The sequence below is a fragment of the Geotrypetes seraphini genome, chromosome 3 (genome assembly GCF_902459505.1).
Source record: "Geotrypetes seraphini chromosome 3, aGeoSer1.1, whole genome shotgun sequence".
In the NCBI taxonomy this organism is placed as follows: Eukaryota; Metazoa; Chordata; class Amphibia; order Gymnophiona; family Dermophiidae; genus Geotrypetes; species Geotrypetes seraphini.
This window is the reverse complement of record NC_047086.1, coordinates 238138175-238162401: the sequence shown is the minus strand read 5'-3', so window position 1 is coordinate 238162401 and position 24227 is coordinate 238138175. Positions and strand designations below refer to the sequence as shown.

At 42.3% G+C, this 24227-nt stretch overlaps 1 protein-coding gene and 2 non-coding genes across 4 annotated transcripts in view; 2 read left to right on the top strand and 1 right to left on the bottom strand.

Annotated features, from left to right (window-relative positions):
• Positions 1-4845: 4845 nt before the first annotated feature.
• TRNAL-UAA lies at positions 4846-4928 on the top strand. Its single transcript has one exon. It is a non-coding gene; the product is annotated as a tRNA-Leu (tRNA).
• A 590-nt stretch (positions 4929-5518) lies between these two features.
• On the bottom strand, positions 5519-5601 carry TRNAL-UAA. The gene has a single exon. It is a non-coding gene; the product is annotated as a tRNA-Leu (tRNA).
• Positions 5602-8967: 3366 nt separating this feature from the next.
• The window catches only part of UTRN (utrophin), a 1286828-nt gene continuing 1271568 nt past the window's right edge, over positions 8968-24227 (top strand). For both annotated transcript variants that reach the window (XM_033935605.1, XM_033935603.1), the window contains exons 1-2: positions 8968-9324; positions 19993-20185. In XM_033935605.1, the coding sequence (XP_033791496.1) occupies positions 20104-20185 (82 nt within the window). In that variant the 5' untranslated portion in view covers positions 8968-9324; positions 19993-20103. The remainder of the gene's footprint in view (positions 9325-19992; positions 20186-24227) is intronic.

Sequence of the window (24227 nt, the reverse complement as noted above, 5' to 3'; positions counted from 1 at the left end):
TGATGAAGAGGGGAGGAATTGAGAGTCCATTTGTGAGGTTACAGGAGACCGACTCAAGTTGTCCGCCAAGCAATTCTGTGCCCCTTGAATGTAGACAGCTTTGAGGAAGGTATTGTGACGGATTGCCCAGTCCCAAACTTCCAGAGCTTCTTGACAAAGGGAGGCAGATCCTGTCCCTCCTTGTTTGTTGACATAATACATGGCGACTTGGTTGTCCGTCCGAACGAGGACTACTGTGTCGTGAAGCAGATGTTGAAAAGCATGGAGAGCTTTGAGGATCGCTCTGAGTTCCAACTGATTGATATGTCACTGACGATCCGTACTGGTCCAGAGGCCTTGAGTATGGAGATCATCGAAATGAGCGCCCCAAGCGTAGGTGGAAAAGTCTGTCGTAAGGACCTTCTGACGAGGGGGCGTTTGAAAAAGCAAGCCTCTGGAAAGATTGGAAGAGAGCATCCACCAACGGAGAGACTTCTTCAAAGAAGGAGTAACTCTGATGTGTCAAGAAAAATGATCACAAGCCTGCGTCCACTGAGATGCCAGGCTCCACTGAGGAATTCTGAGGTGAAGTCTGGCAAAAGGAGTCACTTGTACTGTGGAGGCCATGTGACCCAGAAGCACCATCAAGTGTCTCACTGAGATGGAAGAGCGGGAAGACACAGTGTGACAGAGTTGAAGAAGAGCATCCAGGCATTGTTGTGGAAGGAATGCTCTGAGTTGGACAGTGTCCAGAACAGCTCCAATGAATTGTAGATGCTGAGAGGGCTGAAGTTGAGATTTGGGAAAATTGATTTCGAATCCCAAACTTTGTAGGAACAAGGTAGTCCATTGGGTCGCTACAATAACCCCTTGAGATGTGGAATCTTTGATAAGCCAGTCATCGAGGTAGGGAAATACCTGAAGACCATGATTCCGTAGAGCTGCTGCTACCACTACCAGGCACTTGGTGAACACTCTGGGAGATGAGGCCAGGCCGAAGGGTAGAACTCTGTATTGGTAATGCAGATTCCCCACACAAAATCTGAGGTATTGACGGGAGGCCGGATGGATGGGAATATGAGTGTAGGCCTCCTTGAGATCCAGAGAGCATAACCAGTCGTTCTGCTCGAGAAGGGGATAAAGAGACAACATTCAAAAGTTTTCTTTGACTAGAAATTTGTTGAGAACCCTGAGACCCAGAATGGGTCGCAGATTGCCCGTCTTCTTCGGAACAAGGAAGTAACGGGAGTAAAACTCCCTGTTCTGCTGTTCCAAGGGAACTGGAGGGTGAGTATAAGGAGCTGGCTTTGGAGCAAAACGCCTTTGGTAGATAACAGCAGAATGTGCAGGTTTGGCAGGTGTTGGCTTCGGTTTAGGTCTGACAATTGAAGCAAATGACTTTTCATGGTCAGATAATTTTTTAGTGGCTGCCTCGATTGACTCATCAAGGAGGTCATTGCCTTGACAAGGAATGTTAGCCAGACGCCTTGAAGTTTAGGGTCCATGTCAATGGTACGAAGCCATGCAAGATGACGCATAGCCACAGAACAAGCAGCCGCTAGGGCAAATAACTCAAAGGCATCATAAGATGATTGCAGGAGATGGAGACACAACTGAGAAAAAGAAGCAATGACTTCTTGGAAACTCAAAATGCATGTGATTATCCATGTAAGTCAAAAACTTCAGCAGTAGAGAAAGAAGAAATTCAAAATAAGTGATGAAATAAAAATTATAATTAAGGACTTTAGAGGACATCATAGCATTGTGGTAGATGCGACGACCAAATGTGTCCATAGTTTTCCCCTCCCTTCCAGGGGGGACTGTAGCATAGACCTTGGAAGGATGGGATCTCTTCAAGGAAGATTCAACTAGCAGGGATTGATGAGATAACTGTGAGTTGCCGAATCCCTTGCAATGCACCGTTTTATACCTCGAGTCCAATTTTCCAGGAACTGCTGGTATGGAAAAGGGAGTCTCCATGCATTGAGCAAAAGTCTGGTCCAAAAGTTGTGAAGTGGAAGCTTGAGACTCTGCCGGAAGCTGAGGAAGACGCATGACTTCGAGATATTCCTTAGAATAGACATCCAAGTCTACAGCCATCTGTCCTAGGAAAGATGAAAAAGGACTCGAGGACGTTGAGGCAGCATGTGTCGAAGAAGAAGCTTCGGCGTGGAAAAAAATCTCATAGGAACCTGGTGTCCTGGACGAGGCAATCGAGGTCGGGATATCCTCAAGGTCCGGCATCGGAAACCTCAAATGAGGAGTTGGTGAGGTTGAGGTAGAGCGAGGCTTCAAGGAAGATGGTATATCCTGCGAGGAACGATGCTGGGAAGAATGCCTCGATGAAGGCCTCGAACGATGGTGAGAACTGTGTCTGTAACCAGACCTCAAGGATCAAGGAGATTTTGCCTCGGAGACAGAAGCAGCCGATGCCAATGTATAAATAGGACTAGAGGCTGTAGATCGAAGCTCCAGAGGCTTGGAGGAGGAACCTCGATGCACTCGCAAAGACTCTGCTCCCTGCTGAGAGTGTGAGGAATCCTGTCGATGCACTCGCAAAGAATCTACTCCTTGCCTTTCATGCTTAGGTGGCAGACCAGACACTCACAGAGACTCTGCTCCCTGCAAAGAGTGTGACTCCGACTGGGAATGCCCAGGCAAGATAATAGGAAGCAGTTTAGGACCCATAATAGTAAGGTATTGAAGAAACTGCTTCTCTAATATGGTCTGGAAAGAAGCCAGCAAGGTGGGATCCGCGTCTGAAACTTTGAGGCAGTGTAAGTGTGCTTCGACTTAGTAGACTTAGACACTTTAATCACCACTGGCGGAACTGACTGCTGAGCTATCTGACCTGAGGAAACAGGGGAAGAAACAACAGATGACGTCAAAGCAAGAGCCGCTGCAAATGATGAAGGCTTGATGAGGCTCGAGGTAGAAGAAGAAGGCGCGGAAGGAGGCTCGATGGAAGTCGAAGTCGAGGGATCAGTCGAAGACTCCATCTCGAAGAGCTTGTCCACTTGAATGCAACGACGCTTAAAAGCATGAGGCTGAAGTGTTTGGCAAGGCAGGCATGACCTGGGATGATGTGAAGGCCTAAGGCACTTGAGGCAGCGTCTATGAGGGTCTGTGATCGAGATCGCGCGCCGACACTTGCTACTCTTCTTAAAGCCTGTAACAGGCTGGGACATGGGCCGAAAAACAGCCGCTGCAAGGTTGAAGCTCGTGGGCTGCGGCTGAGCGGCCCGTCCCGGAGAACAGACGGAAGACGAAAAAAATTTATTATTTTTTTAAAAAAACTAGATAAAACAAATAAAACAAACTAAAACAGCGATTCGTGAAGAAAATACACCAACCGCGGTTGAGAGAAGGCAAAAGTGAACAAATTGAATGCAGAGAGTCAAAGACGGACTTCTCGGCTCTGTGAAAAACTAAGAACTGAGGAGACGCGCCCTGTGCTGGGCAGGAAGGCACTCGCGCATGCGCAGTGCGGGCGACTTGAAACTTCTAGTTTCTTCAAGCAAGTCTGTTTGTGAGGTGTCCGCATCGGGGCTCCGTCGGATGACATCACCCATATGTGAAAATACCTGCCTGCTTTTCCTGGGATAATGATTCCTACTCTTTTAACATGGACGCGCCTTAGTTACTCTAAGCCAGGGGTGTCAAAGTCCCTCTGAGTGCTGCAATCCAGTTAGGTTTTCAGGATTTCCCCAATGAATATGCATGAGATCTATTAGCAAATAATGAAAGCAGTGCATGCAAATAGATCTCATGTATATTCATTGGGAAAATCCTGAAAACCTGACTGGATTGCAGCCCTGACACCCCTGCCTAAGCAAACACACAGCGTTCCTTAAAACATAGAAAACATAACTTACCAATCACTAAACCTTTTAGACCGTAATTAGACCTACGAGTAGGTCACAAACTTATCCTTTTTTTTTTCTATGATTACTTCTGCCTTTATATATATTTTTTTTTTCCTTATGTGTTCCCACCCTATATGTTCTTCCCTAAATGTTTCTTCTCTTTCTTTAAAGATTGTAGTTCATCCCCTTTGCCTTCTTTACTAGTTATGTATTAGAACGTATATAATTTGTATTCAATTGTATAAAAAGTTTTGTTTTGTCATCCTTTTTTAAAAAAAATGTTATACGAAGTATATGATATTGGGTAGATAACAAACATTAATAAAACTGGACAAGATAAGTCTCCCTGCCCAACCGTTAGTAGCTAAAAGGAAAGGAAACAGTAGAAGTCCTCTAAAACCGTGTGCCATGTTATACCTTTGGAGCTCAGCATGGGGCGCATTTATTTCAGCTGAAGAGCGGTTCCACAGGGACGGCGGCTCAGGGGTGCGCGAGCGCCCCACGCGGTCAGTCGGACAGCGCGTGCTGGCGGAAAGCAGGAAGTCTCTCCTCTCCTCGTTTCCTCTGTTCGTAATGGCCGGGTCGGGCCGGTCTGTGCAGCTTGCCTTTCTGCAGCGCATTTCATGGCGGGAGGAAGCCGAGCTTGATGGTTTTGCTTCTTTTCCTGACAGAACACCGATCTCGGTGGAAGTGGGACTCGCATTAGGCTTTCTGCGCCCTACTGGTCCGGCATCTCCCTTAACTCAACCTAGCAGACCTCGGGGAAAGAGCAGAGATAAAAGTGATGCATAAAATTAACCAACAATAATAAACTAGAAATAATGCAATAACAGCACCACTGGAGCGCTGATATGGATCCCTCCTCCCCTGCGACAGGAAAGCTTACATTTCTATTGCAGAATATATAAAACAGCAGAAAATCCTTTATATAAAAAAAAAATAGGATCTCACTAGGGATGCTTCATATGTCTCCCCTTCTGTGCTCCTCCTTTTTAGTTGCACCAGGATGGCCGAGTGGTTAAGGCGTTGGACTTAAGATCCAATGGACGAATGTCCGCGTGGGTTCGAACCCCACTCCTGGTAGTCCTCTCTTTTAATCTTTAATTCATTTTTCTTTATATCTTTTCTTCATTCAGAATTATGCTGCTTTAAAAATGTGTGCACATACAATGGGTTTAATGTTGGAGCTTTGCTGTTGTTGCCCGAGATGCTTCGTTTTTCTATCTACAGAACAAGTTATACGAACAAAAAAAATGCCGGTATGCTTTTAGTCTTGTGAGTTTTGTGAGGGTAGCGGCCCCTAATGTACGCTCCATCCAACTTTCTCCTCAGCAGAAACCCGTGACTCTTTTTTAAACCAAGACTTGAAAGTGAAACCGCGGATTTATTTTTATTAATGCTGGGAAAAAAATACTAACATAAGCACACACAAACAATTCTCCAGCGAGCCTTCAATCCTAAGGGGGATTTCCTTCTTTCCTGTCCTAGAGGGCGCTGGAGATCTGTGAGAGAGGCAGGCAAGTAGAAAGCTTCTAGCTAAGATTTGAACACTGGTGTAGATTTCAAGTTATTGTTTGTGATATTATGTGCAGCAATTACAGTACATTATATGCAGTAGAAAAGCACTTCTAAGAACTTTGCTGGGCCTAATTAGATTGCCAAGAGAAAAGCACTACCAGAAGTGGGGTTCGAACCCACGCGGACATCTGTCCATTGGATCTTAAGTCCAACGCCTTAACCACTCGGCCATCCTGGTGGTGATACAATGAATAGTTTTTTTCTTGTTTATAACTGTTTATTGATTTTATAAAACTATCTTACAGAAAGTGGAACAAAATTCATATCAATAATATCCCACAAAGCACTTATAAAATATGCATGAAACAAGAAACCCCCCTCCCAAATCTGTCAGGTTCGAGTAAAATTTTACAGATGTTTTACATACAAGTCTAATGGACCCCAAATATCTTTGAATTTTCGGGGCTCTGCTAATATTTTCTCATACCTATAATACATACAAAGAGTGGTTTTTTAAATTCCCTATATAGAATAGCACTGGTAGGCTTATTCTTATATTTGTATCTCCTGTAATGACAATAGACAAAATAAAACCGCAATATTTGTATTTCTTTATTCACAGCACCTGTTATTCCCTTATCTACATCCATTCATATTACCATAAAACCCAACCTCCATCTCTTGTTTCATTATTTATATACAGTATTACCAAATAATGAAAAGTTCTCTGAGATTTTCATTCTGATATAACTCTCTCAAGAGGTTTGTGTATTTTTGTTTAAAGTTCCTTGTCATAATAATGTACAGGTGCTAAAGGAAAAGTGATTCACTTACTTGACAAACTGCCCCTAGTGATAGTTTTGACATACTACTAGCAGTTAGATGCAGCCATTTTAAAACATTGTAACAGGAGCAGCAGGCCAAGGTGTCAGGTCAAAAGCGCGCCGGGACAAAGGCGCGCGCAGACAATTGAACGCAGCGTGGAGGTGCGCACCGCAGAAAATTACTGTTTTTAGGGCTCTGACGGGGGGGAGAACCCCCCACTTTACTTAATAGAGATTGCGCCGCGTTGTGGGGGGTTTGGGGGGTTGTAACCACCCACATTTTACTGAAAACTTCACATTTTCCCTGTTTTTAGGGAAAAAGTTAAGTTTACAGTAAAATGTGGAGTGTTACAACCCCCCAAACCCCCCACAACACCAGCGCGATCTCTATTAAGTAAACTGGGGGGGGGGGTTCCCCAACAAAACCCCCCATCGGAGCCCCTAAAAACTGTAATTTTCTTTGGCGCGTGCCTTTGTCTTTCGCGGGGTTGTCTATGAACCCAGTAGAGAGCCTGTGGAAAGGGAAAGCACACTTACCTATAACTGTGCTTTATCCCAGGACAAGCAGGCAGCATATTCTCACATGTAGGAACTCCAGCTAATAAAGAGGGTTGGAGAGTAATTGGCTTCCAGTTGGAGAGAAAATTTTCAATAATAATATAACATACATATATAATAATATATTAGAAGGAAGTTAAAAAAAGGAATATCTTGTAACGCCAATCAAAGGAAAATGAATATATCATCAAAAAGACTGATAAAATTTTTTTTTATAAAAAAGAGGACCAATTTTAAACAAACAGAACATATTATTTAACATTTCATAAAAAAACAAATATATATATATATATATACACACAAGCAAAATAATAAAAGGTCAAAAATAAAACACACCACCACATCCATATCATATTAAAATTTCATGAAAATGCATCACATCAATAAACGAAGGGTTATATGGTTAAATCGTTTATTGATATGATGCATTTTCATGATATCTGCTTTATTAACCTTTAAGGAGAGTGATATAGAATTTTTGATCTTAAATTGGTTTTTATTGAGGCATTTTCATGAAATTTTAATATGATATGGATGTGGTGGTGTGTTTTATTTTTGACCTTTTATTATTTTGCTTGTATGTGTATATATATATATATTTTTTTTTAATGAAATGTTAAATAATATGCTTTGTTTGTTTAAAATTGGTCCTCTTTTTTATAAAAAAATTTATCAGTCTTTTTGATGATATATTCATTTTCCTTTGATTGACATTACAAGATATTCCTTTTTAACTTCCTTCTAATTTATTATTATATATGTATGTTATATTATTGAAAATTTTCTTGTTTATTAACGTACGTATTTATGATTGTAGACTCCTGAGGCAGGCCATTTGGGCCGAAACATGCGCATGTCGAGTCGATGTATGTTGTATTAGAGAAAAAGAATTTTTGGGAATACTTAGAGTTCACCAGTTTTTTTTGGACTTATCCACTCTTTCGTGTCTGAGTGTTGTTACTGTGGATTGGACTCTCCTGTGTTTTCCAGGCTGCCAGAAGATTTAAGGCGAGTGGGAGGAGGGTGGGAGCTAGTGAGAGGCTGTACTGCAGGATTCTGCTGGGTGGAGCCCTTGACCCCCCCCCCCCAACAAAATAACATTCCACTGCCTATTGGTGCTTATTTTCTGTGCTTAAACATTAAGCCTTCCAAGTTAAAAAAAAACCCAAAACAAAACATTAAAAAGCTTATACTGTATTTAAATGTGCAGAAGAGCAGTGTACTTCATGGTCGGTTTTGCCTGGCGCATGTGCACAAGAGGTGTGCGTACTGCAAAACTCTTCTGCATATGTGCTAATCATGTTTCTCCACCTAGCTTTCGCTTTTACAGCATGCATATGATCTGAATAAAATTTCCTTTGACCACTGAAGAACTAATTTTCTGCTCTATTCTGATGCTGTGGGATCTGCGCTGTTGGCTTTAATGTGGGAGCTTTGAGAATCAGCCTGATGAACCATCAGGAAGCTTCAGACAAAGATCATGGGTGGTTGTGGTGTGAGGTAAGAATAGAGTGAGAGATTGCCAATGGTAAACTTGGCTCAGGGCAGCAACAGACACTTGAACCAGCTCTGCTAGGGGCAGAAAAAGTACTTATATATAATAATAAATTGTTTGGATTGTACCATAAAAAGGCACTATATCAAATCCTCTCTCATCGCCCAAAGAAAATCTGTTCTCATAGGCTTCCGCCTATGTAATTTGTTCAGCATTTTACTTCAGTGCTCCCCCCAAAAAAACAAATATACAACAACTTAAAAAGCCTCAGGTCCACCTAATGCACTGTTTTTCTAAGTTTGATTCCCGGTCTGTAAGCAGAACCGAAAAGTTTTATCGCCCCCGAGGTTACACGTGCTCCAGAGCAGGGTAAACAGTAGCAGCATTGCTCTCTCTTGGACACCCACCCGCAAATAAATAAAAGTCGGATTAACTGCGGGCCCGATCTCCCTGAATGACTCTAGATCTCCACTTTTATAATCCGCGCTGCGGGACGTCAAACAGTCGGCTCGACTCTTGACTTGCACCTCCCAGCGAGCACGTGACTAGGACTAGCAGCAAGGGCGCCGGCGCCACTACTGTTCTGAGTGGGTGGGGCTACAGAGAAGCAAGGGGACTGCGGGCGGGGAGGGGGAGGAGTGTTGCGCGCGTCTACGCGCCGGGGAGGGAGTGGGAGGTGGAGCTCGAGGGAGGAGCTCGAAGAAGCATTGAAACGCAAGCAGAACGTCCTCTCTTGTAACAATTGACCAGCCACTAGGCATGGAGGGAGGGGCTTGGCTGCCGAGCGCCGAAAGTTTGCTGACCTGTGTAGTAGGGAAAGGGGAGGAGACGAGTCGGAGGGGCTGAGTTCTGGGCGCCCTGCCCTGGGAACTAACAGGAGCTAGTTAGGGCTTTTCTTTGGGAGTTTTGTTATGCGGGCTGTGATCACTTATTTCTCTTTCTCTCCCAAGCTTTTGTAATAGCTTTATAAACTGATGCAGGGGAGGAAACTCTACCGGAATAGAAAAGTTTGAAGTGTGTAGAGAAAAGTGCTTTCTGATAATAAAAACAAAACAAAACCGTAAAGCGTGATCCACGTATCCAGGTAAGCAAAAGCATGTGAATAATTCATAAAAACGAGGGAAGGAAAGGAGCGGAGATATCTGATTCTGAGGGAGTAGCTTGTTGTGACCCTAAGGTGAGGGAATTAAAAAAAGAAACTCAGATGAACGCAGCCTGTGCGCTTATCGGGAGGAGGGGGGGTAGCTGTGACTGGTTGCTCTGCTGGTACTGATCGGATTTCTCCAACCTTTGACTGCAGCAGCACCTTCTAGGGATCCCTGAGGTGTGGCCGAGCAAGACGATCCGAGGTCATGTGTTGGAGTGAAATCCAAACGCGAGTGCTTTTTCCGGCCCGAGGATCGTACCGGGAGGAAAGCTGAGCAAGACGGGTTACAGAAGGGGGGGGGGGGGGGGGGGGGAAGGGAGGCGGCCGGCCTTTTGCCGGCGAAACTGAAAGCGGATCTGCAAGTACCGGTTTCCCTCCTTCACCTTAGCGAAAGGAGGATGTCAGGTGGGCTGACGTGTAGATCACTCACTTGGTGGAAGCCTGAAAGGGGACAGGATCTCTTGGCCGCAGTACTTTTCTAAACTCTGGCTTTGTAAGGCCGGGCTTAAAGGAGACCCCGGATCGGTTCAGTGGTGGGCCGGGGCCACTGCTCTTAATGACCGATCCATTTCTGATCGGGCCTTCCACTACATCTGTTGGTTGTTACCGCACACGGGACACGGTCTCTTCTGCCAGCGAGGCAGCAAAGCCAGGCAAAGAACTTAGTTAATAAATATATACATATATATATATAGAGAGAGAGACTCCAAACTTCAGAAAGCAAAATATTAGCAGTGATCTGGCAAATTGAATTCTTCTTTAGGCTTTCTTTAAAATATATTTCCTTCTGCTATCACGGGGGTAATACTAGTAAAAACTAGGGAAAGTCAGAAATTGCTTTAGTCAAAAATGTGAACTGACTTTACTGTTACAATAGTAACCTATCTATGGTGTGATTAAGATTTTTTTCAGGTTACTCAGAGGCATGAAACTCTACAAGGAAGAGGTATGGCATAGCTATAATTTTGGTGCAAATCCGAGCTTCGATATATCCTTCTTGTTGTTTTGATTTCGATTTATCAAAGCTCAAGGACAGTAGACTTCTCCACCTCCCTCTTTCCTCTCTGGAGCTATGCTATCTTAACTTTGTGGCAGATAACCCCGGTGTCAAAGGGATCAAAATGTAGCCGTGTTAAAGGAAGGAGAGGTTGCCTTTCGTCTCTGGTTAAATTGGGTGACAAAGTAATCTGAAACCGGGTCTTTGCAATTATCTTAAAATAAAGTTGTATGTGAGCGAGGATAGGGCTGAGGAATTCTTAATTTCTCAAAGGCTGGATAGAACTGGTCCTTGTTAGACTAGAAGTCTTTCATGTTAGGTTTAGTCAGTGGAACAAGAAAAAAAAGTAGCTAATTTATTTCATTAAAGTTCTAAGAGAATTGGAAATAAAAAATGTGCAATTGCTAGATGCCTTCGGTCTTGTGTGGGGTTTCTTCATATCCCATACTGTGACTAGGGAAAGCTGCTCTTTCTTGGCCAGCAGGGCAAGAAAGCCCAGCCAGCCACTGCCAGTGTACATAGTTTTCATAGTGGGATGAATACTATGTAACAAAACCAGCCAATTGCTTTGGTTCAGATGCCTAAATCTGTTCATGCTCTGTCTGGAAGCAGTATAGCACAGACTCGGGCCTAGATGCACTAAAGCCAGTGATTGTCTAAGGATCGTTGCTAAACCGGTTTTGACTGGTTTAGCGATGATTGTATTTGCCAACCTGATGCAGAAAACTGCTCACCGTGTGGTTTTCTGCACAAATGCTCATTCTCTGATCCGGCCATGCAAATAAGGTCATTAATATTGAAATGCCATGTAAACTAGCCGAGCGATTGATAGCTCTAACATTGCTTCACAATGCAAAAAAAAACAACAAACCGATCGTTTTTAGCGATCTGAAAAAAGCAACTGGTCAAGACCAGTCGTTTGTGTCTTGCCGATAATTCAGCCCTGAAATTAATATAATATGTATAGCATTTATACCATAAATACAGTTTTTACAATAGCAGGGACATATACGTGTGTTATATGCGCGTTATGAGCACATGTGTTGAAGGCGTGTCTTATGTGTGTGCCTGCTAACAGTGTAAAATATAAAAGAGAGGGCAGCGAAAAGATGGGGCCAATGAGAGAAGGCTAAAATCTTTGTTCTTTATGATTTAAAATATGTACAAGCTGGGTCAGAACTTTATACAGCACCCTCACCCAACGTCAACCCATGCTATTATATCAAACAGGTTGAAAAGTGATGGCGAAAGCTAGAAGGATGTTAGGGTGCATAGGGAGAGGTATGGTCAGTAGGAAAAAGGAGGTACTGATGCCTCTGTGTAAGACTTTGGTGAAACCTCATTTAGAATATTGTGTACAATTCTGGAGACGACCTTCAAAAAGATATAAAAAGGATGGAGTGGGTCCAGAGGAAGGTTACTAAAATGGTTCTTGGTCTTCGTAATCAGACGTATGGGGACAGACTTAAAGATCTCAATATGTATACTTTGGAGGAAAGGCGGGAGAGGGGAGATATGATAGAGACTTTTAAATACCTACATGGCGTAAATGCACATGAGTCGAGTCTCTTTCATTTTAAAGGAAGCTCTGGAATGAGAGGTCATAGGATGAAGTTAAGAGGTGATAGCCTCAGGAGTAATCTAAACAAATACTTTTTTACAGAAAGGGTGGAAGAGGGTGGTGGCTACAGAGACTGTCTGAATTCAAGAAAGCCTGGGATAGGTACATGGGATCTCTTAGAGAAAGGAAGATATAATGGTTACTGTGGACGGGCAGACTGGATGGTCCATTTGACCTTTATTTGCCATCATGTTTCTATGTAAACTAAAAAAAAAAAAGACAAAAAAAACCCAATGTAAAACTGTTCTGTAAATGCTGCCTGTTCGCTTTTCCTTTCCAAAAGCGCCTTCCAACAGCTTGGAAAGAAGGAAAATCTCTAATGTACGCATATAACGCCCTACAATAATCTATTCCGATGACTGATGTAGCAAACGTGGCCCATGAACATAAGAACATAAGAAGTTGTCTCCGCTGAGGCAGACCAGAGGTCCATCTCGCCCAGCGGTCCGCTCCTGCGGCGGCCCATCAGGCCTATTACCTGAGCAGTGGTCCCTGATTAATTTTATAATTTGCCTCTATTCCTATCCCTATAACCTACCTCTACTCCTATCTATACCCCTCAATCCCTTTGTCCTCCAGGTACCTATCCAAACCTTCTTTGAAGCCCTGTAGCGTGCTCCTGCCTATCACAGCCTCCGCTGTATGAACTGGATTATTCTGCAATCAATTGGACGGGATTAAATGGAGATTATGGCAAGCCTCCGCACAATTCATTTGCATGCAAACTTGTTTGAGCATCGATCGCTGTTTCAGAATTGACCCAAAAATCGACCCACAGCTATCTACACACGGTCCTATCGACTGTGTTTAGTGCATCTAGCCCTCTGATCTGAATCTGCTGGGTCCCAGAATTTTTGCAGTTAAATCATAAAGTATGTTGGCATGAAAACTGAAATCATTTTAACACTCCATGCCTAGACCCAAAGCTTTAATTTTAAGTTGGTTGTGACTTTTTCTTAGCACTTTAAGTTAGGGGCAGCATGTGCTTGCAATAATGGGTGAGGCTTTTAACACATTTGCTGTAGAATGATTGTCTGAGGAATACTTCAAGCTTGTAAGAGCTTCCCTGTAAACTGAAGAGCATACAAATATGAATCCTAGATACAGGGTTCAGTTGTGTTTGTGGTTATTTTCAGTTGTTTAATTTGACAAGAGAACCTGCATTCTTTTGGTCTGGCAGTTTTGTTCCAACATGGGTTCTCTGCTCAGTGATGACCAGTTTTGATTGAGCTTCAGTGCTTAGAGCTTAAATTCACTTCTCTATGGGCTTTCATCCTGTTTATACATGTTTCTAATAGCACACTTCCCCCTCCATATTCACGAATTCCGTATCTACGGATTTGCTTATTTGAAGTTTTAAACCAAAAAATGCATTTTCATTTTTCAGGCTATTTTAAGCCCTGTAAGGCCGCCCTCCCCTTAAACCTTACCTGATGGTCTAGCGGGTTTTCGGGCCAGGAGTGATCTTCCCACGTTCCTGCCTCTCGAGACTATGACGGGAACTCAAGGCAGCCATTTCCTGTGAGCGATCTGCATGGGGCAGAAGCGTGGGAAGATCACTCCTGGCCCGAAAACCCGCTAGACCACCAGGTAAGGCTTAAGGGGGGCTTACAGGACTTAAAATAGCTGGAGCGGGGGTTAGGGGCAGAACCGGCCTGAATATTATTTGCGGTTTTTTTTATATTCGCGGGCCGGCTCTGCCCCTAATCACCGCGAATACGGAGGGGGAAGTGTAGATCTTAAGTTTGTTCAGTAGGTCAGGGAAACTAGAGTTTTTAGGTCTCAAACGGGCCAGGTTTTCAGGATATCCATAATGAATATGCATGAGACAGTGTCCATGCAACTCTCTCTACTGTATGTAAATTTCATTTGTATCAAAAGCGCAATTGGCTGTTACCAGAGATAGCACCCCCCCCCCCTCATTCTGTTAGTAATTATTCTCTTCTCAGCTGACTGTGACATGTGAATAACACTTGGAGGAAGACCAGAGGTCTGATGAACCTTCACTTATTTTTTTTTTCCTTATTATTTTTCCCTTGGGGCAATATCTCCAATGAGTTATTTTTGTGCATACGGTGATGGTAATGATCCTCCCTCCTAAGCCAGGGTATGTGGAATATGTTTTTCCCCTATGTAAAGAACTCTATTTCCAATTTAAGTATTGTGTTAACTGGCCTCATGGCAGTGGGTTGACTGCTAGTCAGTGGTAAAATACAGCTTGCAGATCCAAGAGAGGATGTGTGGTCACTTTTAGGCCACTTAGGTGCTAGCAGTAAGGTTTGCAAACTGCAGGTGATGTATTGATAGTCCTATAAAAGCAAATCTGTGACTAATTTTCAAGAAGAATCATTTATTTTTCAGGTCTTTAAAGATTGGCTCAGACATTGATTTTCTCACCTGTTAGATACTGTAACATTTTATAGTTTGTCACCTCTGCCAACCCTACCCTCTGTTTTTATTGAGCTATAATGCCAGATGCAGGCAGCCCAAGACCTGAATGACTGGTCATTTATTATTATTATTATTATATTTATTTTAAATCCAGTATAACTGCTCTGTTTTCCTCACTGACCTGAAGACATGATAACTCTACAAAACTTGTCAAAGATATAGTAAGATAGTCCAAAAGTATATCACCTACAACTTGTAGCACTGAGTCAAAATGCATTTATTCATTTTAGTTTCTGGTGATGCCAAATGAGCTTCATTGCTCCTGATGACGTGGTTTCCATTCTGCATTTTCACTCAACCTTTCTGTACTGATGCAGTTGTGCTAACATGGCCCTCCCAGTGGTGATAGTAAAAGAAGAGAAATCCTTGAGCAAGCAGATGCTGACATCAAAGCAAGTAAATGTGAAAAGCAGTTTGGATGCAAGTACAGTGTAATTCCATCGAAGCCCGTAGTTTTCTTCGCTATGATCTGTGCTGGGTTGTTGTAAGAACATAAGAATTGTCGCTGCTGGGTCAGACCAGTGGTCCATCGTGCCCAGCAGTCCGCTCATGTGGTGGCCCCCAGGTCAAAGACCTGTGCCCTACCTGCGTTCGTTCCGATTCAGCAGGAACTTGTCCAACCTTGTCTTGAATCCCTGGAGCGTGCTTTCCCTTATAAGAGACTCCAGAAGAGCATTCCAGTTCTCCACCACTCTCTGAGTGAAGAAGAACTTCCTTACGTTCGTTCATACAGAATCTATCCCCTTTTAACTTTAGAGAGTGCCCTTAGCATTTTTTTTGCTACTTCAGCTTGTCTGCGGTGTTCTTTGCTCACATGTTTAAAGACAATAGACTGTTTTCAGTCCAATTCTTTATATGTGAGGTTGCAAACCATTGGACCCTTGAATCTGCGGAGATGGTGCGGTATATAAACCCAAAGTTTAGTTTAGTTTAGGAAGGTTTGTTCGCAGAAACATGGACCGTGTAGGGTCCGGTTAGATTTTTATCACAATATTTTTTATCATTGTACTTTTTAAATTGAATTTTCATGGTTTTATATGTCGGTGTTTAATAAATTATCTCCAGAACATCTGTATCCACAGTTTTTGTTTTTCTTTTCTCTCGTTCTCTCTACCTTGGAGAGGGTGAACAACCTGTCTTTATCTACTAAGTCTATTCCCTTTATTATCTTGTGTGTGTGTGCGCGCTTAATTTTTTAACTCATTGAGCTAGTGCATATATTAATTTATATTTCTTGTATACCACTTCTGTTCAAAGTGATTTATATTCAGGTTCTCAAGAATTTTTCCCTATCTGTCATGACAGGATCACAATCTAACTATTGTACCTGGGGCAACAAAGGGTTAAGTGATTTACACTGGGTCATAAGAAATGGCATGGGGATTGAACTTGCAACCTCAGAGTGCTGAGGCAGGGGTTCTAACCACTCGGCTCTTTCTGAAGGTGAAAGAGGGAAGCACAGCAACCAAACATAATGGTCAGGGTTTTGGCCAGGTACTGGTGACCTGGATTGACAACTGTGGGAACATACTACTGGGCTTGATGGCCCATTGGTCTGACCCAGTGAGGCTATTCTTATGTTCTTAGGGGTAATTTTATAAGGAATTGGAGTGTGTGCTCAGGTGGGCTCTTATAAAATTACCCTGGTGTATAAAGTAGAGGCATATAATAATAATAATAATAATAATTTTATTCTTATATACCGCCAAAGCCATGGTAGTTCAAGGCAGTTTACAATAAGAAGAGCTGGACAATCAGTGACATAGTTAGAGAAATAGAGGGCATAATCAAAAGATACATCTAAGTCCGATTCGGATGTATGGTGCTAGACGCCCAAAGTCGGCTGCGGGAAAATGTCCATTCTCAAAAAATATGTCTAATATATATATTTTTTTGAGAATCGTCTATCTGGATGTTCAGGCTATTGTTCATCCAACCAATAGGTCATCTATCTTTATATCACATTTTCAACCAAAATTTTGTCCAAGTCCCAAATGCTCAGAACAAGACCTTTTGGATGTGGGAGGGGCCAGCATTGTGATTGACTGGCCACCCAGAAATAGCAGCAGAGCAGTGGGGTACCTTAGAGGGCACTGTTTTGAATTTCACAAAAAGGGTGCCAGATAAACATCTCACCAGAACTTCCTTATAGGTTATGGTGAGCCCCCCCCCCACAAGAAAACCCCCAACAACAACAAACAAACCACATTATATCCACCTGTCTACAACCCCAGTAGCCCTTATGGCTGCAGGTACCACCTATATGACAGTACAGTGGGGTTTTGGTGGGCACACATGTTCCACCCACATGTAGTTAGAGTGGCTTATGGGCCTGGGTCCTCCTCTCTCTGGTTCACTAACCCCCCCCCCCTCAGGGTATTTAAGAGACCTGTGTGCAGCTCTATTAGGTTTTCCTATACTAGGTGCTGATGTTCTGGAGACAGGTATGTATGCTTTTATTCCGATCTTTGTGGGGGTGTGAGGGGGATCAGTGAACACAATGGGAATGTGTATGGGTCTTTATTTTGTTTCTGCAGTGGTTATCTGGTTACTTTGGATACTTTTTGGACACTTATACCTGATTTTTCATCATCTAACTCACAACATATAAGTTCCGTCCAAGAAGTCTAGTAAAACATCCGATTATCTTTGCAGGATGACTAAGTCTAGGTCGACCCACATCCCACCACAACCACTCCTCCAGATACGCCCCTTTCAGCTCTGGACGCACAGCGGCATTCAGAGATCTAAAAAGTCCTTGGATATGTAAAAAAAAAAAAAAAGGTTTGTTTGTCAGCACTTGGACAACCCGTCTTTTAGGTCATCCACGTGCCGACTTCGGCAGATTTTTCCATGGGTTTAAGTTTTGATTATGAGCCCCATAGCTTCTCCTTTCATTTGATATACACAGAAGACATTACTGGGGGTGGAGAATAGGTGTGATGGGGTTGGGACTGGTGTGTGTGCTTACCCCAGTACATGCTCACACAATAAATTACATTTATTTTCCCATGGCATTTTCCCAGCCTATACAATCTTAGTCCTCAACAAATGATCTCTAGAACTGTCAATCACCAAGTTTATACTTTGTTGATTCCACTCAATCTGTAACATCTTTAATCATTGTAAACCGCATAGAACTTCACGGTACTGCGGTATGTAAAAAAATTGTTATTATTATTATTATTATATGACTAGGTATATATATTGTCTGTGCTGTGATAGTCTAGGTGCCCTGTCACAACATTACCCTCAGATTGCAGAGTTGTCTGTTTTTTGTGCGTATGCATTGGAGTTGGGGCCCACTCCGTTCCCAGGTCATGTGCTACATAAGAGGTGGTTAGCATCCACAGCCTCACTTAAGAAGAAAAGGTAGCATTTGTAGTAGTTAAAGTGATCTTGCTAGGCTTGGAGTCCTACATCATTTCTTTGTAATTCTTCATTGCTGGCACCTGAAAAAATTGTGGACTACTCTGATCATAGGCCCTGAAACAGAAAGCAGGAGGTACAGTGGAAAAAGACACGGAGGTGAGAAAGAATAAGATCACAATGACTGAGAGAGGGATGCTTGCTGGAGGTGAACAGGTGTCTAATGGGGAAAGGGGTTGGGAGAAAGAAAAAGGAGAGGCGGGGCTTCCCAGCAGTCGTGCATCAAAAACACACACACACGCATGAAGATGAACAGAGTAAGAAGCTTAAGCCATTTGATAATAGAAGTATTGGTTTGCTCATTTAGCATATTATTACACTGTAGAAGTACCCCCTAAATGATTGTAAGAATGTTTACATATATGGTGGTACCTCGAAATCTGAACGCCCCAGAACTCAAACGCTTTGGAATCCAAACTTTTATTGTAGTAAATTTTGTCCCAGAATCCAAACTCTGCTTTGGAATCCGAACACCCTGCACATTGTATGTGTGTGTTTCTGCCCCAGAATCTGAATGCTGCTTTGGAATATTTAATATTTTACCTTAAAATCCAGTGTATTTAATGTTAAAATTTGAGTTTGTGGGACCCAGGAACGGATTAATCCAGTTTCTATTATTTTCAATGGGAAAAATTGTCTTGGAACTCGAACGCTTTGGAACTCGAACGGGGTTCTAGAACGGATTAAGTTCGGATTCCAAGGCATCACTGTAGTTCCTATATTGTATAAAATGTATAGGTTACTTTGGCAGGCTTCTGAAATGTGGTGTGATAATTCATTAGGATATACCTTACTTAGGCTTCTGGAAGGTAGGGGTAATTGTATCATATAGAGAGGTGAGATAATTTTTTTTTTTTTTTCAGAGGGCTGTGAGCTTTTCTCTCCCCCAACCCCCTCCCTCCATATTAGAATTTCTCTCGCTTCATCTTTGAATTGGGAGAGAATGAGCATGGTGCTTTTTGCATAAGAGCTGCAACAGTCAACCCCCTCTTTTACTAAGCCACGGTAGTGGTTTCGACTATGGCCCGGAGTGCTAAAGGCTCCGATGCTCATAGGCATGTTGGTGTCGGGGCATTTAGTACTCTGGGCCACGGTAGAAACCTCTACTGTGGCTTAGTAAAAGGGGAGGGCAAGTGATGAAGGGAAGACTTTGGAGATGATGAATTGGGGTCAAATCCCAATCCTAGGAAAGCACATGGAAATAACAGAATGTGTAAATCGCCTAAAAAAATTTACAGCCAAAAGGCTTTATCCTAGGGCAGACTTATCATCATTTCTGAATTTCTTATAAAATTTTTGTTTGTTGTTTTTAGTCCAGGACTTTTCTTCCTCCTTTGGGTGCCCTGCTGAATCAGAATTAATTAGGCTGGAATATGGCTCCATCAGTCTTCATGCTCCACAAACCTGGCTTAAAATATTCCCATATTCTCAATCGCTCCTGTCCTCCCCCTTCCTTATTGCACTTAAGTAATATGAAAAAGCAACTAAATGTTAGCGGTATATACAGTAGGCAATGGGAATCAATATGTGATAGTTTCTTTACTTGGTGTCTAAGCACCATAGTTATCCATATGGTAGATATTAAATGGAAAGATCCAGAAAGCTGATGACGACCAATCAGTTTGATCTGCTCTATCATAGAGAGAAGGATGCTAGAGGGGCTGGCTTTGTCTCTGAGAAATTAGTCAAAAGATCCCAGGGTGCAAAATACTTTTGAAAAGGAACTTTTATGAAAGACTTGGGACAATGTACAGTCATTCCCAACACAATGGAAGCAGTTGTGCCAATGTAAAAAGCTGTATTTCATTGAATCCATGAAAAGATGTCAAAATACTGTATAAGAAAATAATCAAAGAGAGGGCCTAGCTGAGAATAATGGAAAGTCAAATGTTTTGAATTATCTGGTTGGTTCTGTATTCTTAAAGGGAAGCAAGCGCCTGTGTATTGAGCAAGAAAATAATAGTTAATGGTATGGGGTTCATTTCAAACGTTAATGACACTTATTGTAAAGCAGCATATACCATGTTTCGTAGATCTTTTGGCATATGATGTTAAACCACCTTACTTTATCTGGAATTTTATTTTTGTTTTTGTCTTGGTTTTTCAGGGTGTGGTATGTCAAGAGGAAAGTTAAGAGGGGCTTCCTTTTGAGGATTACTTTCAATAAGGATATAAAGACTTACAGGGACTGTGGATTGAAAGTTGAAACTCTGTTGGAATGGCAAAGGTGGGGGCTGAACAGGACAGATCGGATGGAGCCCAGAATAACGAGTTCAGTGACATCATTAAATCCCGAACTGGTAGGATACAAGTTTGTTTGGGGGTTTTTTTCTCCCTTTGCTGGATAAAACAGAAAGTGTAACAGGGCAGCATTCGGTGCTCAAACTGCTTCTGTTTATAGAGTTGTTTTGTATTTAAAAAAAAGTACTGGTGCTATCCTTTTGATCTACCTGTTGAATAGTTAAAGCCTTCAGCCTCGACATATTTGTGCTACTTATTAAGAAGTTTGATCACGGCTGTTCCCTTGGCTTTTTGTTGTGTATATGGGGGTGTCTGCTGAGTTTGACAGTAAGCCCTTGATACCATGACATGGGAGGGTGGAAATCAGCTCTGGAATGTCATGTAAAAAATGATTTTTTTTCTCTCTCTTATTTGGAATAGTTCAGCTGATCTGTCAGCTTAAAGCTCTAATTTTATCTTCAGTAGTGGAACACTGTCATTCCCTTTTTAATGCGGGGGTGATTTTTTTTTTTTTTTTTTTAAATTAGGTACAGCCCTAAGGGAGATAGAAACAATGCATAAAGTAGAGTACTGTGTATAGTCTGAGCTAAAAGTGTATACTATGGTTGAATATATTTTGCTTATGTGAAACTCTCTTTCATAGGGAATTTATTATGTAAAATTTTATAGCACATACGTGGGTTTGGTAGCCATCTCAATAGAAGTCCTTCAGTTTTAGATAACTAGTTTCTGAAAGGCTTCAACTTGCTGGTGGGTGGTAGAGGGTATTTAAATATGAAAAAAGATAAAAGGGCCATATTCTATAAATGGTGTTGTAAGTTAGGCAGTGGTAGGTGCCATACCGATTCCTAACTTGTTTTAATTGGCCTTGGTGCAGTAATTGACTGCATCATTTAAAACCAATTAAAACCTCATTAAAAAAAAGTAGGAGCAGTTATTGTGCCTAAACAGGATGCTGGGGGGAGGAGGAAGAGAGGCAGCAGTACCAGCTGACCGCCTACAGGATGTGCCTCTGGCGGTGAGAGGCACATCCTGTAGGCCAGTGTTTCTCAACTCGGTCCTGGAGTACCCAAGTTTTTATTAAAATTTGATTGTTGCTTATCCAATTTCTAAGCGAGATACAAATTAAAATATAATAGTGAAAACAAAAACATGACTAAAATAAAAACAACTGAATATAGTAGAGGGTGTGTGTAATCATAGCTTAAAGGGCAAAGAATTACTGTATAACTAGATAAGACTTCTCAGTATGCAAATAAGCAAAATATATATCTGACTTGTAAAATAATTAAAGTGTTCACATACACTCAGAATTGTGAAATTTGACCAAGAGCATTAGCTCCTATAGCCAAACCCACCGCCCCATCACTGTGTATGACTTATTTTGAAAAAGAGCTTGAAAAGGACATACTGTTCAAGTGCTCAACTAATTTTCAATGGCAAAAGAGAGAAAGAAGTTCCCACTTAGCTTTCAACTGTGTCAGCAGGTCCCGACATGGACCATGATTCAAAATTCTTTCTCAAGGGACCCAGAGGGTGATGTAAACTGCTCAAAATACCAAGGAAATAAGAGTAGTGCGATACGGGCAAAACACCTTGTAATGATATACATAACATAACTTTGCTTCACTGCTTCATTCATATGATGGCTGTCTAATATAAAAAAAAACAACCCCAATAACAGGATAATTAAAAGGATTTAAATAAAACATCAAATAAATGGCGTACTAATGGTTGACAGATTGCCAGACAAACAGGAGCCAGAAAGGAAGCTGGGTAGGAACTGCAAGTTATATAGGAAAGAAAGGCGAATAAGGAACAAACAAAAGGAAGGGGAATATTGCTGCTTATTTCTTTAGAGGAATTTGAAGAATGAAGAGTGAAAAAAATCAAATGTTGAAAGCTTCTTTAAATAGGTGGCTCTTGAGTTGGCCCTTGAAACGGACAAGGTTATTCTCCTTCCTTATGAGAGCTGGAAGGGTATTCCAAAGTTATAGGCCACCACTGAAAAAATGTGATGCCTTTTTGTTCCTATTATTCAGAGGGAGGGGACTGTAAGCAACTTACGGTCTGACGATCTAAGAATCCGGGATGGCCCATTGGAATAAGATCGATGAATTTTGATGATTTGGAATGTATAGTTTTAAACGTTAATAAAATTTTATAATAAATTCTTTGATTGGTAACCAGTGGGCATTCCAAAGTAATGGGATTACATGGTCATATTTCCTAGTTTTTGGTAGTTTGATTGCAGCGTTTAGAATTATTTGAAGGCGTCTTAATTCTACAAATTCCTTTCATGCATATTCATTGTGGATATCTTGAAAACCTGACTAGTGGGGGGGGGGGGGGGGTCTCCAGGACCGAGTTGAGAAACACTGTTGTAGGCAGTCGGCCGCTGCTAGCACCTCTCTGCACCTCTTCTTTTTCAGCACCCCCCCACTGGCGGCTCGGGGTCCCATCTGGAGGGCCTCCGTTCCAGCGTGGACGTTGATGTGATGATGTCATGGTGACGTCCACGCACTTCTGGGTGCCCTCGAGCCACAGCCGCCAGCTTAGTGGTCTACTCTGGGGGCAAACAACCGTTTATGAAAATGGTCCTCTCAAAGTCACAAACTCTTGTTTTTAGTACTCTGCATTCTTTTAGAAAGAAGTTTGTAGAATGTTCATGGTTCTAGGGTAATACTGTATATGTGCAGTTCTTTAAAATATTTTCTCTAGATACATTAAACTGCTTTGAACTTATGGTATAGCGGTATATAAGAAATAAAATTACAGTGGTACCTCAGTTTACGAGTGCACCGTTTTGCAAGACGAGCAAAACATTTGCAAAATCGGTGCCTTGGAAACCAAGCATGGCTCGATTTACGAGCGCCCCCCCCCCCCAAAAGCGATCTGGCACCCCCGAAGCTTCTTACCCTCATCTGGGCACCGGCATGTCCTGTGCTTGGTGCCGGTTCCCGAAGATCGGTCTCCTCTTCTGCTAGGCCTTGAGCATCTTAGCATGCTCAAGGCCTAGCAGAAGAGGAGGCCGATCTTCGGGCACTGGCACCAAGCACAGGACATGCCGGTTCCCAGATGAGGGCAAAAAGCATCGGGGGGGGGGGGGATTGCGTCGGGGGTGTGCCAGATCGTGGTGGGGAAGGGGTGCCGGATCGTAGGGGGGGCCTTCGGGGAGAGCAATGCCGGTTCTCGTGGGGGGAACGCATCAAAGCGAGTTTCCATTATTTCCTATGGGGAAATTCGCTTTGAAAAACGAGCATTTTGGATTACGAGAATGCTCCTGGAACGGATTATGCTCATAATCCAAGGTACCACTGTATTATTATTTTATTTACATGTTAAGTCATTTAAGCTTATGTATGTATCGGGATTCTTTCATATAAGCATCCAGGTTAGGAAGATAATGGCCTCACAATATGTTTTGGCTGTATTAAGGACAGCAAATTAAATCAGATCAATCTCCATATAGTTTATTATTTGTAGTCCGCCTTTAAACACGACAGATTATGACCAAGACGTGCTTTCTTGATTTCCAGCTGTTTTATTGCAAATAACTTACTGTAGATAATTGAAATCAAGGGTGCTGCACAGATTCTGAGTCACTAAAAGGCTGATGAGCCTTTTGGTTGCTTTTCCATTGTTTATAAATGGTAAAAAGGCAAATACTGCTAAAGATGAGCTAGCTAGGGGACCCACAGCAGCTTGCTTTCTGCATCCAAGGTTGCAATCTGGCTCAGAGAGACAGGAGTAATAGATTATCCACAAGGACTAGGGGGTCTCTAGAGATGACAGTAGGGTCAAAAGTTGCATCCAGTGCTGGGGCATGAAGGCAGGGAAATTTCAGTGAGACTGGAAGGAATGGGTTACATGCCAGCAATCAGCCTATGAGAATAAAAATTACATGACCCTTCCAGGGAGCTATTTTCTTGTAGGTAGCACGGGTCGTTATTGATAATAGGACTTGCATTATGTAATCTGTTAAATCACATTAATAAGAGTGGAATTGTCCCGATCAGAATGGTGAGCACCAAAAAAGTGTCCGTCAACTCATCTGGTAAATGCAAAAGACTTTGTATGAATAAAGACATTTGCATTTAC